This window comes from Melanostigma gelatinosum, assembly GCF_949748355.1.
Source record: "Melanostigma gelatinosum genome assembly, chromosome: 9".
Taxonomy (NCBI): Eukaryota; Metazoa; Chordata; class Actinopteri; order Perciformes; family Zoarcidae; genus Melanostigma; species Melanostigma gelatinosum.
In genome coordinates, this window is record NC_136642.1 from 8776726 (window position 1) to 8795193 (window position 18468).

General features: G+C 43.7%; 2 protein-coding genes across 6 annotated transcripts in view; both read right to left on the bottom strand.

Annotated features, from left to right (window-relative positions):
- Window positions 1-6691, bottom strand: part of arhgef1 (Rho guanine nucleotide exchange factor (GEF) 1) — a 38948-nt gene extending 32257 nt beyond the window's left edge. For all 5 annotated transcript variants that reach the window (XM_079275367.1, XM_079275369.1, XM_079275370.1 and 2 more), the window contains exon 1: window positions 6627-6691. The gene's annotated coding sequence lies outside the window, so the exon portion shown is untranslated. The remainder of the gene's footprint in view (window positions 1-6626) is intronic.
- A 4583-nt stretch (window positions 6692-11274) lies between these two features.
- erfl1 (Ets2 repressor factor like 1) lies at window positions 11275-18181 on the bottom strand (the record flags this gene model as incomplete). Its single annotated transcript, XM_079275489.1, has 5 exons — window positions 11275-12089; window positions 13524-13653; window positions 15259-15436; window positions 17225-17459; window positions 18121-18181. The coding sequence occupies 5 exons, from the start codon at window positions 18179-18181 to the stop codon at window positions 11275-11277; spliced, it is 1419 nt and encodes a 472-aa protein (XP_079131615.1).
- Window positions 18182-18468: the final 287 nt, after the last annotated feature.

The following is an 18468-nucleotide window of genomic DNA, read 5'->3' on the forward strand; positions in this document are numbered from 1 at the left end:
TTCAAACATGTGCACGAAGATGTCTTCTTGGCAGCACGATGGCTTTGAGACTGACACACCAAGACAAATTGAAATTAAATAAAAGTGGGATCCTCAACATGAAAAGTTTGGTCAACAATTGTTGATTCAGGCTTTTTTAAAAATTATTATTATTAACTTTTACAGACGTCAAGGTCTGTCTTGCATTCATAAACTTCTAGGTGTTACTTGGGACCAGTAAACATGACTGTGGCTACATGCACTAGCCTATATGAACCCTATAGACTAAACAGAGAGGGAGAAAGACAGAGGCCTTGTGAGAAGGGGGGAGGAGGAGGAGGAGAAATGAAAAGAGGGGAACACTGCAGCAGGAAATGAAGAACAAGGCAGGAACAGTGAAAAAGAAAAAAAGAAAAGAAAAAACAGGCAATAAAACCATAAATGTGAGAAACTAAGTCTAACAAGCATCCAGAAGCTGTGAGTTAGAAGACAGACGTACAGCTGAAGAGCTCACAGCATATGTGTCGACTCCCCAAATACGACACACATGAACAAGCACATACACGCTGAATGCTGTCAACCTTGACCAAAAGGGTTTTGGCTGCAGCTGTGCAGAGGTGACAGTGAGCTAGCACCTCTGTGAAAACACACCCAGAGGCATGTCTGACTATGGAGCATGTGTGTGTGTGTGTGTGTGTGTGTGTGTGTGTGTGTGTGTGTGTGTGTGGACGCATGGTTTGAACAAGACCTGAGGTGTAACGTGACAAAGTTAACTCAGTGTAATGAATACAAAGTGTTGAGCCACAGCCATGTGCTTTCACATGACTAGAAATTAAATAAAAACATGGCCCATTAAAAATAAATGAAGATTAAAGGACAAAGGTTTTATTTGTCACGTACACTAACTATATGTGTAGTGGGCTAAAAGACTACGTTACAAACTGGAGGTGTGGAGAACAAACGTGGGCATTAACTGGACACAGAGCGTCGGATGAAAGACACTATGCAGTTGCATTGTGGGTGCTTGACCCATAGTGACCGTTATCTTTCTAATCAGTCTCTCGCCAGACTTACCGAACGTGGAAAAAAGGTATTATTTATGTTCCGAAGAGATTAGTGTGAACAGACAATCACTGACTCCATTAAAGATAAGGCTCTTATCAACTCACAGAGACAAGACATTTCAAGATAACGAGGCCAAATGTGACTGAATGTCTGCGTGTTAGTTGAAGGAGGTACCGGGGCAACAGAACAGTGGTCTGAACACAACAGAGGGCAAAAGATATCCCAGAAAGCTCGTCACTGCGCTGACAGTCAGCAAACAACAGAGGAGAGTGTATACACCGCGAGATAGTCGGTGTACACGGGAAGTGAGATCGGTGTGAGAGGGAGTGGCTCATCTGTAGTGAAGGTGCAAAAAGATGCCTTCTCAAGATGCATTGGCAACCACATCCTTTTTTTCTTACACCATGCTTCTACATCTTGTTCCATTTTCCTTTCCCTCTCTCTCTCTCTTAACCTCCCTCCTTCATCTCCTCCACCTTTAGCCGAACATAAAGCGGCCCCTCATGCGAGCGCTCCCAGACAGCCAGTGCATTCATGGCCGGCAGACAAGGGCCAATTATGTCATTTAACGACCATTACGTAGCGGCTAAAATAAGATTATGGCCAATAGCGCCTGGAAAACACAGGCAGGTCTGTTCATTGCCTTACATGTTGTTCAGCTGTAAGTCCAAACAAGTCATATTGTTTGTTTCCTGCTTTCAAAAGGACTTTTTGCACCTGTCTGTCCGACGTCTCTCCTTTGCAGCAATGGCCTTATGTGATTTTGTTTTGACACAACCGCTGCGGAGAACCACTGACCTTCTCTTCGTATGATTTCAGCTGAGCAGACATTGCTCCCAGAGGTCTTTAAATGATGCCAAACAATTCCCCCACCCTCCCCCTTCCACCCCCCCCCCCCCCCCAAATCTCAGTGCAGGACTTCCCAGCATTTTAAGGCTGATGGTAAACCAGGTATCCCAAATAACAAGCTGCTGCTGAGCCGCCTCCCTCCTCCTCGTGCACACGGCCATGCATGTTCACCGAGGTCTAACATACTTTCTCTCCTTAGAGCCAAAGTACACTTCACTCTCCGGCTCCAACAAACTGCCAACCCCCCCCCCCCCAATCCTCCCCCTCCCCCCATATAGAGGTCATTGGCTTCATGGAAACAGTTGATAGGCCGGGGTGTATCGACTGGCATGGATTGGCAGCTCACAGTAAACCTCCAGCTTGGCCTAACGGCTTCCATGTGTGTGTGTGTGTGTGCGCGTGTGTGTGTGTGTGTGTGTGTGTTTTTGGGGAGCAGTAATTGCTGAGGCCAAACACAGAAACATCTGATTGGCATTTTGTGACAAAAAAACAACAAAAATAGCTCTTCAGTCATTCACAAGTCTGTTGTCTGCATTCGTGCGTTCATTAGCTGCTGATTTTGACGCGATAACAAAACGATGCAGCGACGACAACAAGTTTATCCGGAACATTTTTGGGAGGAATTTTAGCCGGCCCAGAATCAAAGTCTCGGAGGCCAAAAAAATGCCTCTGAACTTGCACACAAGCGCACCTTGGTTCACGATGCCTAGCTGATGCCAATAGTTTCCAAACCAGATATGCAGCATTCTTCCCTCGGAACAGACCTATTAATGAGGAATCACGTAAAAATGCAATCTTTCTCCCAGACAGTTCTCTGTACTGACGATTATTAATGTTTCCACAGATTTGAATTTAAAATGAAGTAAGGACTCCGACTTTGATGAGCTAGCACTCAATAAAAAGCAAACAACAGAGCCGATAACGTGCATATTTGAGAGTCTACAGACACTATTCAAGTTCAAAGTAGGGCTGGGCAACTTCTGTAACATTGTTGGATTTTGGTGGATAGTTAAGTTAAAGAAGTTGTCTCTTGCTCAGAGAGTCTGTCAGAGATTGATTCAGAAACAGCAATCTTCAGGATTTATCTGATATCCCATTGGTAGAATAAAACAGGTGTGACGTGAGGATGAAGTAGACTACAATGCATACCGATGTTGGCATTATGTAAATAACGTAAAACATGAAAGAAAACCCATATATCGCCATCCTGACTAAAACTTTAGGGGTAACAACATTCAAACGGTCTTTTGTCTCGTAAATGAATCTTGGAAATTTCATGCAATCAGTATCAGCCGGTGACTGCTTTAAAAATAGGCGATTATCAACCATTATCTGCCAATACGCTTCAGAGGGACGATTTCAATAACACTCAGAAAGTAGTCAATAATGGCAGTTACAATTTCCCAAAGCAACATTTGTTTTAATAGATTGTTTTGTCCAAAAGGGTTCAATACCCATGGATAATCAATACCCATGGATAATCAATTTGACTGTCATATAAGACAAGAAAACTGCAAATCTTCACAATTTTAAGGCAGATTCGGGGCATTTTTGCTTGAAAATGATTGAAGCAAAAGAATCGACGATCAAAAAATGAAGCACGTTCCCTTGAGAAAAATGTTGCAGTAAAGTAAGTAAAGCTATCAACTATTAATAAAGCAGAATCTGCACCAAACACAGTGCTAACACACACACACACAGACGCAGCACACTGTGTCGTCCCCCCCCCCCATCTTTCACTCCTCGAGAGTAAACAACATCATCTATGGAGTCGAGTCTCGCTTTTTCCACCGTGGCCCTCAAATGAAAGAGCTCATTCTCTGTTTCCTCACTCACTCACTCACGGACTCTCCGGCACATCGGCTTTCCAGCCGACCATCCTTCTGACTCACACTTGGATAGATGGAGGTAACTCCTTCCAGTTTGTGAGGAACAAGCTGCTGCAGCCCAGGTTATACTCCACTTATCATTACGTTTGACAGCTGAGATTGGCTGCATTCATTTTGGGAGCCTTGTCTAGGTTGAGTGACAGCAGAGAGATGACAGAGATTGGCAGGTGAACACACTGACTGAGCTGCGTGAGCTTATTTATCTTACAGATCACTGTACTGTGAACAAGCTGATGCCATACATGACTACTCAGCAGTGGCACTCGTGTGTTAGCTTGTCGTGGGCCACGACAACAGCAGAAAAATGAATTTTATTTTCTCTAAAGTCTGAGAATATTACCCAGATGATGTCATAGTGAAGTCATCAGGGTTATCTCGGCTTTAGCTTTTTTTAGGCTTTTTCGAACACAAGGCAGCCAGCATCATACACACCACCATTGTTTGTTTACATCCTTGTTCCTGGAAGTCTGTTCACCTATTTTCCGAGGACATCAAGGGCGCCGTCAAAGACCGCAAGCTTTGATTGGTTCGTAGCCTGATGTGTAAGTCAACGTCAAGCCACAAATATCGTAACAGACAAAAACATCGTGTAGTCTGAACCTGGCATTAGAAGCTATGGGCATGGAGTTACACAGATGTGGGCATCTACCAGGCAGGGAGGGTCTAATGATTGTCAACTTGTGATAATTGTAGGATCGAATGTTTTCAAAGCTTGACCCACAATGAGGAAATAATCCAGGAGATACCGGACAAACCATGGTACATCATCACACACACACACACACAACACTTGCAACGTGTCACCTCCATTAGCTGAGATTAGCCGACGTTTCAGGTATAGTTGCGTCGTGCGGCACTCACACATGCACACACAAGACTTTTGCAACTTCACCCCAACTCACCTCACCTCATCTCACTCACTCACTGAGCTCGTTCAGGACGGATCAGTAGACTTCACCGCTGACCCGCAGAGAGAAGAAGCGCGGCCAAGTCCGCTCTGTCTCTCATTATCTGCCGCCTGGGCGTCAATCTAACTCCGGCCAGAGAAGAATACCTGTGTTCCCTTTGAAGTCTGTGCCTGACTACAGTAAATTATTAGCGTGCCTGCAACACGGCTCCAGGCCCTCAGGACACCCTCTGGCTGTTCCACTGTGGGTGCCATTACCTGTCATTTCAGTTATTGAGTATTTCTCACAGAGGCTAACAACAACGCCTCGCCGTAGCTCTATCCGAGTTCATCCTCTCTGAGAGACGGTGGACGTGGGCGAGTTTACGTAGGCCTATAGGACAAGAAAGAGAGAGAGAGAGAGAGACGGGGAGGGAGAGAGAGCAGCACAGCAACTCAGAATAAATAGCCAACATTCCTTTAAAAGGAAGAGAAGGTAGCCTTTAGGCTCCAGACAAGCCTGCACTTGTAAAATGTGGGGAGAGAGAGAGAGAGAGAGAGAGAGAGAGAGAGAGAGAGAACAAGTGCAGTGCTCCTCTAGTCTAACAGGAAGTGGCAGGGCCCTGCTTCACATGGGGCCTCTGGGGTGCAGCAGCGTCTGGCTGGGAACGCATCACAGTCTCGGAAACCGCCAGCTGCAACGCCCTATAACACACGCGGGCAACCGACTAGCAACTAGCAAACCGCCTCGTTGATAAAATGTTACTGTAATTATGAGTTTGTTACAGAGGTCATGCTTGCAGACTTAAAAAAAAAAAAAAACAGAGGAGTGAAAGCCAGAGGCACAAATAAGCCGAACTGGTGCGGCAACATGGCATAGAAAAGCCAAAAAACGTTGTTCTATGCGGAATGATTAATGAAAACAACAAGCTCAACCCACACTGCGCCAGCCTCCTATCTTTAGTTAATGACTGCAGTGAGACAATGAAGCCGCACTAGATGGCCAGTAATTGCAGTTTCCTGTGAGCACAGGAAACTCTCGCCTATTCTGCAGAGGCAACGTCCTCGGTTTCACAAGGCAAAAATCATGATGGATAATCAATTATACGCAGACACTAATTACTGAACACTGTCTGGACTGAAACCCACACTCTCTGGGCTCATCAGATGAGTTGTAGGCTGTAGGAGAGGAGGAGGGAGGGAGGAAAAGGGGGAGAGAAAACTGGGAGGGACTCGTGTCATACCTTCGTATGGTGCAAAAAAAAAAAACAGTGTTGACAAATAAATAAGAGGAAAACGAAATGCTTTCTCTGGCACTGATGCTGAATAAGCCTCTGTAATCACCGCGAGGAGAGACCTTTGTTTTCAAATTTACAGAGCAGAAAACAACCAAGAACATAATTTAAGAAAACAAAAAACACACAAGCAGGTTCATATTCTATAACTATAATTCCCTTATGAGGAAACAAACCACAGAACTTCTAGGATAAGTGTCAGCAGGACACTCTTGCAAAGACTATAAGAATACATAACAATGTCCCCAGGTCCTCGGGTATGAACTCATGACACCGCATGAGCCGCTGTGCGAATATTAAAGTGATTTGTAGTTTGAAACGAGACAAGTCGTAATGTCATTGATGGCTTTGCCAGAAAATCCACACGGGCCAACTCTGCTACCTGAAGTTGTTATAACTAATTCAAACACATACTTCAAGTTTCCTAAAGAAAGTAATTTTTGCTCCAATGCTACATTCATGAACCAACAATGTTAAACTAAAGCATTGTGTATGTGGACGCTACCGTCTGCACCTCGGGCTGCGGAGGGGGGGGAATGCTCCGTTTCTCTCGGTAAAAACAAACATCCATGACGACTTTAAATAGTTTTACCAGACAAAGCTTTCAGAAGTTAAAACGCTGTATCGTGCTCGTCAGCGTTAGTGTTGAAATAACATACTTACCAGTGATTACAGAGGAAAAAGCGACAGCCGAAGCGTCAAATAGGTTTCCTGTTCCAAAGTTGCCGTGTGTCAGTGGGGAGAAAAAAAAAAAACATTGTATGCGGAAGTACACACACACACAAAAAAAGCAGCACAGGGAGATCAAACAACTGACGGCGGATACAAAGTAACGATTTTGGCGTTTCAAAATAATGTGTCAGATAACAACACAGAGAGTGATTGTAATGTAACGATAGTCGTACTATTGTGCTTGTTTGTGTTTTGCAGCTCGACTGTCAAAGTTTTTTTTTTTAAAGTAACCCGTCTAAAACGGCTTGTTTCCGCACTGTGTTACACAGTAACTCGTCCCCATTGAGTTTATTATGCTGAATATAAATATTTTATAAGCGTGATATTTACGCTTTTACGTGGTTTGTTGGCCTATTTTTCAAAGGCTAAATTGTTAGTTTTCATGACATATTTGGCAAAAGTATGTCAAAGTGTTGTGAAGGTTATTTGCACTTGACAACACAACGACTGTCCAACATTTTACTGATTTGTTCATAATTATTACACAATTTACTACATGAACTGAGTAGAAGCATGTTGCATAAAGCTGACTCCTCCCTTATATTCAGTGTTAATGTCTGATATGTCTGCAGCCAACAGACAATTTGATTTATTTTTATATTCTCTTATTTGTGATCTCCTAAACAACCTGTATAAAGTAGGGCTGCCCCCTCCTAATCGGTCAACTAATTGGTCATTTTGATCGTAGTCGACTATGATTTATTTAGTTGATTTTCATTTTTCATGCTTTTTTCATTCTAAATGACTTAAAAACTTATGATCACATCTCTGGTAAATACAAGATCTCAAGTGGTGCTTTTCTGTGATGTTCTTTGAGGAGAAACTCAGACGTAATTATTCGTTTATTTATTTGATAAATAAAATCCACACAACACTGCGAAGCCATGAACAGATTACAGACCATATAGGACAAGCAACTGTTTACAGAGTTGACTGCCCAAATCAAACTTTACTACCTGCCCGACCTCACTGCTATTCTAGCCTCCTTGCGCCACCTCGTGGGGGAACACGTGCATGAGGTATTCCCCTTCTCCTCTGAGGCTTCACTTACTGGACTGACCTCACAATTTGACCTGAACTCTCAAACTAATATGACATAAAACTGCATGTCTATTTAGTAAACCCTATGTCACAACATTTGAGTTTCAAAGTTAAATATTGTTGACGAAACAGTCTCACCTCAAGCTCTGTTTAATAATCTTCATCATAACCCGTTTTCATGGAATTGCAGATGTTCAACTTTTGAGCACATTAAGGACTTCTTGACCATGTCGGCTTGAAATATAGTCTATTTTGGGCTGATGTCAATTATGCATTACAGGTTGACACAGCAATGAAAAGTATATGCTGCTATCTACTTATTTAAACCCAGGCCTGTATTAAGGACTCAAACCTGAGATAATTTGCTGGCAAAGTGTTAACGCATGACAGCAATGGCCGTTGGGCTGAGAATGAATTGCAATATAAAGAGGACCTACTCGGGTATCTGGCTGCTTTCCCATCAGTTTACTCCTCATTGTTTGTATCATGGTCGTAACCTTGATTTATTCACACATTTCGAGTGGCCGCCGTATGGCGATTTAAGATTGTAGCTCTGATACTTGAGGACATACGGTCATAAGGTTGTTTCATTGACTGAGAGATCGTACAAACGTTCCTCGGCCGTGCCCTTGATGTTCAAACGGTGCAAATCTACTTTCACTCCGTTTTTAGACCTTTGAAGTACGGTGTGATGCTTTGAGGGACGTGTTCCTCACTCAGGATACAACATTTGCAGATGCAGTCTCACTTGGATATGCATTCAAACTAATAACTTCCTGATTGGTGGTGAAAGGTTTGATGTTTGCAAATGACAGAGACGGTGAAAATAAGGACACTGTTTTGTGTCTGCAAGTGTTGAATGAACTGCTGTGTGAATTAGAAGTATGGCAGACGCCTATAATAAAATATAAAAGTAATAAAGTACAAGCCCACAGCAGGTCCAACAGAGTTTGTAACAGTCAGCGGTTAAGTCATGAAATGTGTCGGAATGAAGACCTTCTAAAGGTATCCTTGTAATGTAGGCTCCTTCTTTATGATGGCTCAGACTGTATTATTATGATTATTACCATTAATAAGGTGTCAAATAGAGTATCTATTTTCACCAAATTGCTGTAACAGGAGTAAAAGCAAATCCTGAAAACATTAACTTCAATACACCAAAGTAGGAACAAGTAGCAATGTAAAACCACAACACTATTACAATATGTTATATTTTCATCAGTCATTCTGTGATCATTCAATTAATGTTTGTGTTGATCAAATTAACTGAGGATCAAATATGGGCTGTTTTTAACAGAAATCCAACTATATTTGCGAAGATGAAATCAAACTTTCCCATTTTAATTCTTAATATCTTTACAATGCAGCTCTTCCTTGATAATTACATTGTTTTTTAATAACTTTGTTTTGTTCATCAAAAATAAGCAGTTAAGAAATAGTAAACAATTCTAAATTGCCAGATATCAGCGTTCACATCTGAATTCTTTACATTATAATTTACTAACTACAGGAGATATAAAGTGATCAGATAGAAAATGTAGTTTCATTCCAAATATTTAGATATACTGTGTTGTCCAAATTAATATGTATCTGTTTTTATCAAGGTGTCTTTAATGGCATGAATAAAATGTGTTGGAATGCAATGAATTTCCAACATTATGATAGAAATTGACGTCACTAAATGAATCCATTCAACAAACTCACAGTCAACAACAGTCCACTATCCAGAATAATGTTTATTGCTTTTGAAGATATTAATCTTTTTCTTCTTTTTTGCACTTTCCATTTTTCCTCTTTACAGTAAAACAAAGAGATGACAAGTAAAACCACTGCATTGTCATTTTTGGATGTGTACACACACACACACACACACACACACAAAGGAAACAGTATTTACAGCTGAAGGTTGGTGTACTCCACGCGGAGGTGACTGGAGGCCTTTCCTGTAGCAACTCAACAAACATAGCTTCACATTAACTTTACAACAGAGCTTTCACAACTAATCGTATACCGCCACTGTTTGACAAACCATAGGCTATAAAGGCTATGAAGCTTATGAAGCTGTACAATAGTATGTGTTGAGAAACGGGCCAGAGGCAGGATGTTGGTCATTAGATCTGGGTAGAGCAAACATAAACAGTTTTTGAATATTTAATTCATTTCTAATGTCCTCAAGCAAAACCAATTGCCCTGCTGCTGGCACGGAGAGAAAGCACTGATTGAAAAAAATAATCAAAACAGATTTTCGGGAGAGGATTTAAAAAAGAAAATGCAAAGACCAACATTATTCACATAAGACTAATTACAGTACAGTTACACCGGGTGAATGCTAACTATAAAAATAAGTCTACTGGCATGTTTTTTTGAAACCAAAGGGTTCGTAGATTGGGCATCTGGCAAAAATGACCAAAGGGCACAATTAATTGGGGTCGAGAAAATCAGAGACAATTCCCAGTGTGAACTCTGTCCTCCTCATAGAAAAACATCTTCAGAGTGCAGATCGTCCTCCATTAATAATTTAAACTTTGATACACCGAAGCTTATAATTTTTCCAACATGTTTAAATACTGAATTAAATCACAACAATACAGCTAAATCTTATCATAGTGAATAATAATTAAATATCATGTACAACATAATAAAATATACACACTGAAATGTTCATACAAATGTCTAGGTTGGTCCAGCTCATTCTGCTCTCTTTTTCTTCCCTTTCAGAAAATGTGCAGGAAATACTTGAACCACAGGACAAAATAAATATTCACAGACTATTACAGTTGACACTATTAGAATTATGGATTTTAACATTTAAATTAACCCGCAACAAAGTAAGTGCAAAATAAACTTAAGGGCAACAATTTCACTCACAGGATTACGGAGGGAAGATGATTTCATTTAAGGAGACATTGACTGAAAGGACCACTAGGTGGCAGTATTTGACTATGTCTCAAAAGTCACAGTGATTACATATGTATGGTCCAAATCTCAAGAATTACAGGGCAAATCTGTAAAATTGGATCGATCTGAGCATTATTTGTTGTTGTGTTCTGTTCGTATGGGGATGTTGTTTGCTAATGTTTGTCGAGGCAGACACTGCTGCGTTGCAATTTACCACCTCACCGCCTTCTATCATAGCTCAGCCGCAGACAGCAAATTGTAGAGTACTGCATGCAACGTGTAAAACAAGTCTACAAACCGTAGAGCGATCATTTGGTGCGAGGGATCAAAACAGAAAGGACAAGTTGGTGATACACACAGCCGATACCCCAAAAAACACTGTACGCCACATATATTCTAAGATGGACGAGTCGGTGTCGTGTGATGGTCTGTAGGCAAGTTAAAAAACTTACACAGCAAACAGGGAAACAGTCATTTCAGAAGTCAAGAGCACAACTGCCTTTTCTGGATCCACGGAGAGTGATTGGGGAGTTTACAATTTAAAGCAAAAAAAAAAAAAGTGTCTGAGGGAAAGAAAGGAGAGAAAAAGAGAGTTATCAGAGCACAGTCTGGCAAGATGGTGGACGCGAGAGAAAATGTATTAGCTGTGTATCATTTTGAGAGTCTCTGTCTTCTTGTGTCTGTCATGCAGAGCCACAGAGGGGGAACGTGATGGAGGCAGGGACGGGGGTGGCGGACTGACGGGCATCAGGCTCTTCAGGGGACGTGGGGACACTGTCGGGGGGAGAGAGGAGGGTGGCAGCACGCTCCCTTTCTTTCCATCCAACACTATCTGTGAGCGGTTCGCCAGCCTGGATTCCTTCCTGATGCCGAACTCGTGCTCGTTTTCGTTGTCAGAGCTGGAGTCGCTCAGATCTGTGATCTCCAGGTCTGAGTCTGACTCCGGGTCCAGCTTCAGCCCTCCTCTCCTCTCCGTGGGGCTCTGCCGGCCTGTCCCTGTCCCAGCTCCTAGGCCGATGGCTCCCAGCCCCAGACTCAGACCTGTGCCCGCAGGATTGGCCTCCGCTCTTTCCCGTTCCCCCAACGACGCCCCGTTGCCAATGTCCGTCCGACCCATTGACAGGCTCCCGGGGAAAGGTGGCATGATGAGTCTGACCGGCTGACCACCCGCTGTGCCGTTTGTCCCTCCGGTTTGCCCCGCTGCTCCCCTCTCACCCCCACCTGCCTCCCCTGGGGTGAGCAGGGAGGAGAAGGGGTGAGGCAGCTGGGAAAGGCCGCTCTGCAAAGGGTTGGGGTAAAACTGGGAGGGGTAGAGGGAGCCAGGGGGCAGTTTGGGGCAGTTATTGAGGGAGAAAGCCCCTGGGAGGTAGGGGTTGAAGCCCCAGGGGTAGTCGAAGGGTGGGTTGCGAGGGTACGGGCCCAGCAGTGACGGGGGTTTGGTGTAGCACGGTGCACCTAGGACAGAGAAAATCCAGGGATTGGAGGTTAGCTCTCAGAAGGGCCAAAGGTTTCTTGACATACAACATCCAAGAATGTTCACCAATTATGCTCATCGGTATTAGCAATTCTAATCAGAAGCCACAGGGCCCAATTCTGGCACGGCTGCTTTCAACAACAACAAAAAAGAAAAAACCTGATGGTTCATTTATGCATGCCAGTACTGAGATGCACACCCACTTCACACTGCTGACAGCCAGATGTGAACACAAAGATTCTGCACTGCAGTGAAAGATAAGCGTCGAATAAAGCAGAGTTTACATCTTCCAAACACTGTATTACTGTAGCAAATTAAATACAGCACCGTATTTGATTTCAGGTCCTGGTGAGCATCACTTGATAACAGAACATGGTGGTAAATTTGAGGTGATGCTGGAATTCAGTTTTAATGAACAAACAAAAGCATTGCCTCTCCACATTCTGTACCTCCTTCCAACTGACAACCAACTTAAGGATTCTCTCTCTCTCTCTCTCTCTGCTGCACCCTCCACCTCTCTCAGTCTTCCTCGCTCTCTCTTTCACTCTGTTATTTACTATGCAGGGCTAATTTGACAGTGGTGGAGTCTCTGTGTGCTGGGCCAGGAGTAGCTGGCAGACACATGAATATTGAATCAGTCAGGCAGGCCTCACTTGCTTATGAAAACACAGTAATGGGCGCCCACAGGCCACAAACTGAAGCCTGCACCCTCAATTAGGGCCTTCCTGCCTGGGAAGGGATTAGGACAACAGGGACACATGGGAGGGAGATGAGGGTGAGGAGGAAAAAAGGGGGAATAGGACCTGAGGACAAACAGAGTGGGGAAGGATGGAAGTGCATGTGTGTGTGTGTGTGTGAGTACATCTGTTTACGCACTGCCTCGCTAGCGCTGCACATTCATACACATTCTGATGCACATAGAGTGTGTAGAAGTACAAAGGCAGATGCACTAACGCACGAATACTGACAATTAGGCAAACGCGCACAAATCAACGCTGCGTTCATTGACGCCTATTTGCAGCGAGAGAAGAGGACAAATGAGGAGAATCCTGCTGGAAAGGTGGATGCTTCTCTCCGGCTTTCACCTTGTTTCTTACCGCAGCTGAAATGCATAATTCACAGGCCAACCTGGCCTCTCTCACCTGAAGCACAACCTCACCGCGGGCTGCGATGGGACAGCCATCTCTCTTATTTCCTTTAACAATAAATGTTCATGCCTCCCCATATCCTCATTCCTCTCCTCTTTCCCTCTACCTTCTCTTCCTCCCTTTGTTTAGGAAGGTCTGTTTGCTGCCTATACCGCCTCATGCTCCCTCTGTTACAGCTATCTTTCTTCTCGTGGAAAAAGTCTCTGGGATACAGAAAGATTCCTATTTTTGCTCTGGCACTTTTGCCAAACTTTTTTTTGGGCTCACCTGTACTGAGGAAGGGGAATGCATCCAGTCTCAGCTTGTCTCCTTCGGGCCCTGGTGCCGTGGTCCCTCGATCAAACAGGGACGTTCCCCTGCCAGAGTCTGGCAAACGAGGAAACAGAGACTGTATCGCCTGAGACAAAGAGGGGCAGGAAAAAAGAGAGTGGAAAAATGATTTCATTAGTGTGTGTACTTCTCAAATAGAGCGCACGTATGGCTACAAATCCCCCCCTTATGGCAGGGTGCTGCTGTCAACGTATGACTTTACACTACACAACACAGCAGCGCCCGGCAGAGTGTGATGCAAACGGTGTCATAGTCGCAGCAAGGACAGGATAAAAAGGGGTGTCATGGGACTCGGGGTAAAAAAGGGAGGTCGGAGGACACAGAGGCTCAGAGACTTAAAGGCAGGAAGAGTACAGAGTCAAATGGAGACCAGCGATTAAGATTGTGGGCACAAAGGATAAATGACGGGGAGAGTGAGGAATTGTGGGCCTTGGTCCTGCATGAAGGGACACAGGACGAATAGGACTGAGATCTGAGAGAATGACATCCATTCAGGATGTAGGGCAGCTGTGTGTGTCTGTGTGTGTGTGTGTGTGCTGATTTATTTTTTTCTGTGTAAAATACGTGAAGGAGAAGGAGGCAAGGTAAAATAAATGGAACACTTGAATCTCAGGAATCAAGGGGACAAAGGGGGGATTGTTCCCCCCCGAGCAGGACTTTGGATCAATAGTATCTGTCACCCCGCAGCCCCAAGTTTGAAAGGCGAGACTGTACTCCCAAGCTGCGAGATCTGCGTTGCTTAACAAACCGCATTAATGACCCGCCATTGATCTGATCTGACGCGACCCCTTTGCTTTCCATTTCTTTCATTTGCAATCGATGACAGATGGATACGCCATCGGAGACGGATGAGAGAAGGAGGGGATAACGTCTTCTTTTGTTTTAAGGACAAGTTAAAACCGTCCTCCTCCACCGTCTCCTTCAAAGACTGTGTCTCCTTCAAAGACTGTGTCTCCTTATCCCATCTTAAGGGGAGCGCCGACACATGATGGATGATTCTCTCTTACTGTACTTTCAAGTTACGTGCACTTTCTAGGACATCAGTTGTTTGAAATGAAATTATCTGCACACACTGGCACACAAAAGAAAGACAGTTATGTGCGGCTATACACTAAAAATGGTTCATTGTTTTATTTTCTCTTAATATCGAATCACTTTAAAAGACCCACAAGTAAAGTCTTAACATTTTTGACCAAAAACTGTGTTCTGATACCATTTACCTTTATAACAATTTTAAAATCTCTCCGGGCAATTAATATTCTATTAGAATCACCATTAGAGACAATGAGTAAAAGATAGACGCGATGACTCGCACAGAACGCACAGCAGGGGCCTGAGAAATACAACGGCAAAATCACTTGCGTGAAACGGATTTCAGTTATCTGAATCAAATTACTATTAATAAAAAATGAAGGCGCAGAGCACTATGTCTTGCTATTTCTCCCTATTTTTTCTTTGTTCCGGTTTTCTCTAATTTTTAATTCTCTGTGCGTTAAATCAAATATGGTTATGATTTATATTTCTGTCTGTCGGCATCTAATTTTTGTAATGTGTCAGACTGTGAATTTCTGTTTTTTTATATTTTTATATGATTTACACGTCATTTATCTTACAAAATACATCCCTCTGCCAATCCCACCCACTTCCAGTCCCTTCATCCTACCCTCTGTACCTCTGGGCTGCAGTCTGGAGCGGTGGAGCCCCCGTTGAAGTGGTTCTGGGCCAGAAAGAAGGGAGAGTTGGCCATGTCCAGAAGGGGGTAGTTCACCAACACGACCTTACTGAAGTTAAACTTGTAGGTGAAACGCTTCCCTTTGGTTTTGTGCAAAATGCGCTTGTTGTAGTAATACCTGCAAAGGAGAGGGGAGGAGAGGATAGAGTAGGAGGGATGGAGTGGGGGGATAAAGCATGAAGGAAAAAGGAAGAGGAAAAGGAAAAGAGGAGGGAAGGATTAATATAATGCTCGCATCAAGGTTTTGTGTCTCATCGCAAACAGAAACGAATAAGTAAACAACTTCAGCGCTGTAGGACAAGAGCTACGCTGATTTCCCACTGTTTTTATTCATCTCCTCCTTACTCAAATCAATTCATGTCTGCCTGCATTGATTCAATACAATATGGTTCTTTAAAGGGAAATTTTATTCAGCTGTTACCAGACAAAAAGCCAAAAACCAGAATCCCTTTGAGCCTCAGATACAGTCAACATGAACACAGGAACAACAAAGGAAGATACTTCTTATACTTATATCAATTTAAAAAAAGATGTGGGTGTTAGATTATGGTATAATATGATATGGATTATGGCATTAAAATAAATGAAAAGATAATATCATGATCCTGAAAAATATTGGTGTCTCAAAATGAGAAACCCAGCACTTCAAAAAACTGAATTTATTCTGAAAAAAACAAGTTTTCATTGTTGAAGTGAAAACAATTTACTACATTTTAGGGTAAATACAGTATTTATGGTATTCACCAGAAGCAGTTTGGACTCTGAAACATGATATCCAACCCAGGCGACGCGTAAATGTCACTCAGAAGCTGCCAAAAGCAGAAAAGCACATTTACAAAGACAACAAGAGAAGTCTCCACGGTAACGACCTCAGGTGTCTCCCGCTGGGCGTGTAGAGCCGCCGTCATGCCTGTTTCCTGTGCCACCCACTTAGGTGTCACGACGTCTGCCAGGATGCAAGGTTGATCAACGGTAAAGGCAAAACACGGAGCCATCTGGCTCAGGTAAAGGAGCGCAGGTGGAAGAGCGGGGGGGGTGCTAATTGAAAACCCGACGGATGTCTCATCACAAGCTAGAACTTTAAATCTCTGACGCCATTTCTTTGAGCACTTGCATTTCTTTGCTTTGAAGTGACCACGACGAGTGCACCAAATACAGAATGAATTAGACCGCCTCAGCATTAAATACTGGCGATCAACGCCTCATTATGCAGACGCACGATACCAACAAACGCAGCAGCATGTAAGTATCAGCATGTGTCCACAGTGGCTGCGCCCGATGCAATGATGTGTATGTGTTTTGCTTTGCGTGGCAATTGTGCCGTGGCCCTTAATTGAGCAATTAAGTGAGGCTAATTAAGAAGGCTAATTGTGGCCCCAGCCAATTCATAACAATTAGACTCTGACGACAGCCCCCATTAACAAGAGGCCAAAGGAAAGCGGAGGGAGGGTGGGGAACAAGCCGGGGTAGTGTGTATTTGCATCAGAAAACTGTGTGCGGTTGGGGGTGTAAAATGCTGAAGGTACGGAGTGCGAACGGTATTATTTGAATCACCTTCGGCAAGTTCGGTGCCGAGCAGTTTCTCCGTTCTCTACTCGAAAGAAGTCCGAGCAATTTCAGACTGGGGCTTGATTTTAAAATCCGTATTGAATTTTTTATTTGGCAGCTCAATGGTGAACTTTCCATTAGGATGTCCACAGATAAGGGGAAAATGAGGGTATTGACGTTCCCCAGGAAAAGTCCCACCTTTATCTTTCCATTAAACCAACATGAAACAGACAGACGTAAGTGGGGATTCAGCCGAACAAGAGTAAACTATTTATGTAAACCGTGGTGTGATAAACATCTTGACTCATCTGAACAGTGTTATTGCTTGACATTCAGCACACCGTGTACAAACACATACCTCAGTGCCCTGCTCAGCTTGTCGTAGTTCATGTGAGGTTTGCATTTCCTGGCCCCCCACAACCGAGCCACCTCGTCCGGATCCTTGATCACAAACTCTCCATAGTCCCCCTGCCACAAGATCACGCCGTTATACTCCTCCTTCTGCAACAGCTCCAGGATGAAGTGCCACAGCTGGATCTGTCTGGACCCGGGGCTCGACTCGGGCTTGTAGGCCCAGTCTGGGAAGGCGATCCCTGCGCAGAGGGAGCAGGAAAGAGGGGAGGATGAGGTTAGGGCCCGTCATTTATCCCGCCGCTTGCCGGGGGGGATCGCTGTCTGAATGACTGATGAGTGATGGTGGTGAGGGATGATGTGTTTAATATCACAGCGCGTGCCTTGAGCAATGTTAGTCTGCGCTAATGCCCCCTAGCCTCAACAGAATGGTCAGTGGGATGATGACAGCTCGCTGGGAGAGATCTGATTGATGCTGCTCGGGCCGACTGTATGCACATCAGAGATGGAGTTAAGTAGCTTTTTGACTCATCCCACAGAGAATCTGGCACTAACTAGCCTTGTAAAAACATGACATACACAACCAATTACTACCACAGACTGGATTTGTTTACCAATGTGCGTGGGTATGGTTATTTCATTTTTTTTCATGAAAGTTTGAGATGCATTTTAATGTGTATCAATTTGATTTTCACGATGATGGTTATGTTTTATAATAACTGAATTTGCTTGTGTTGGCTGTCTGGTTACACTCAATTCACACACGTGACCTGGGTCCAGATTTAGGTGTGTTTGAAGATGCCTGCACATGCGTGAGTATCGTTTTAATTTGACAAAATACATGACCAGGGAAACCAAACAAAGAAATTATACCCCTTCCATGAGCTTGGCGGTGGAACTGACCTGGCGTCCAGAGTGCGGGCACCGGGGGGAGCAGCAGATCACTGACGCAGTTACAGTCCATACCTCCACAACACCTGGAACAAAACATAGAGAAGGTACATATCTTTATATATGTATAAAAAAAACAAGCGACACTACCCAGCAAGTTCATTTCAGTGATTCAAAGTTGAAGTTGAAGAGTGTAAAGTTTTTTGAAAACGTTGCGTAAGGAAGGGCGCAATAGGAGTTCAAAAACATACCTTAAATCGATGTGAAATATGGCAAGGTTGTGTTTCATATGTCTTTGGTAGAGGTAAGGTGTTTGATGGATGCGATCTTGTGTGCCCACCTGAGGCTGCGTCTGATGCA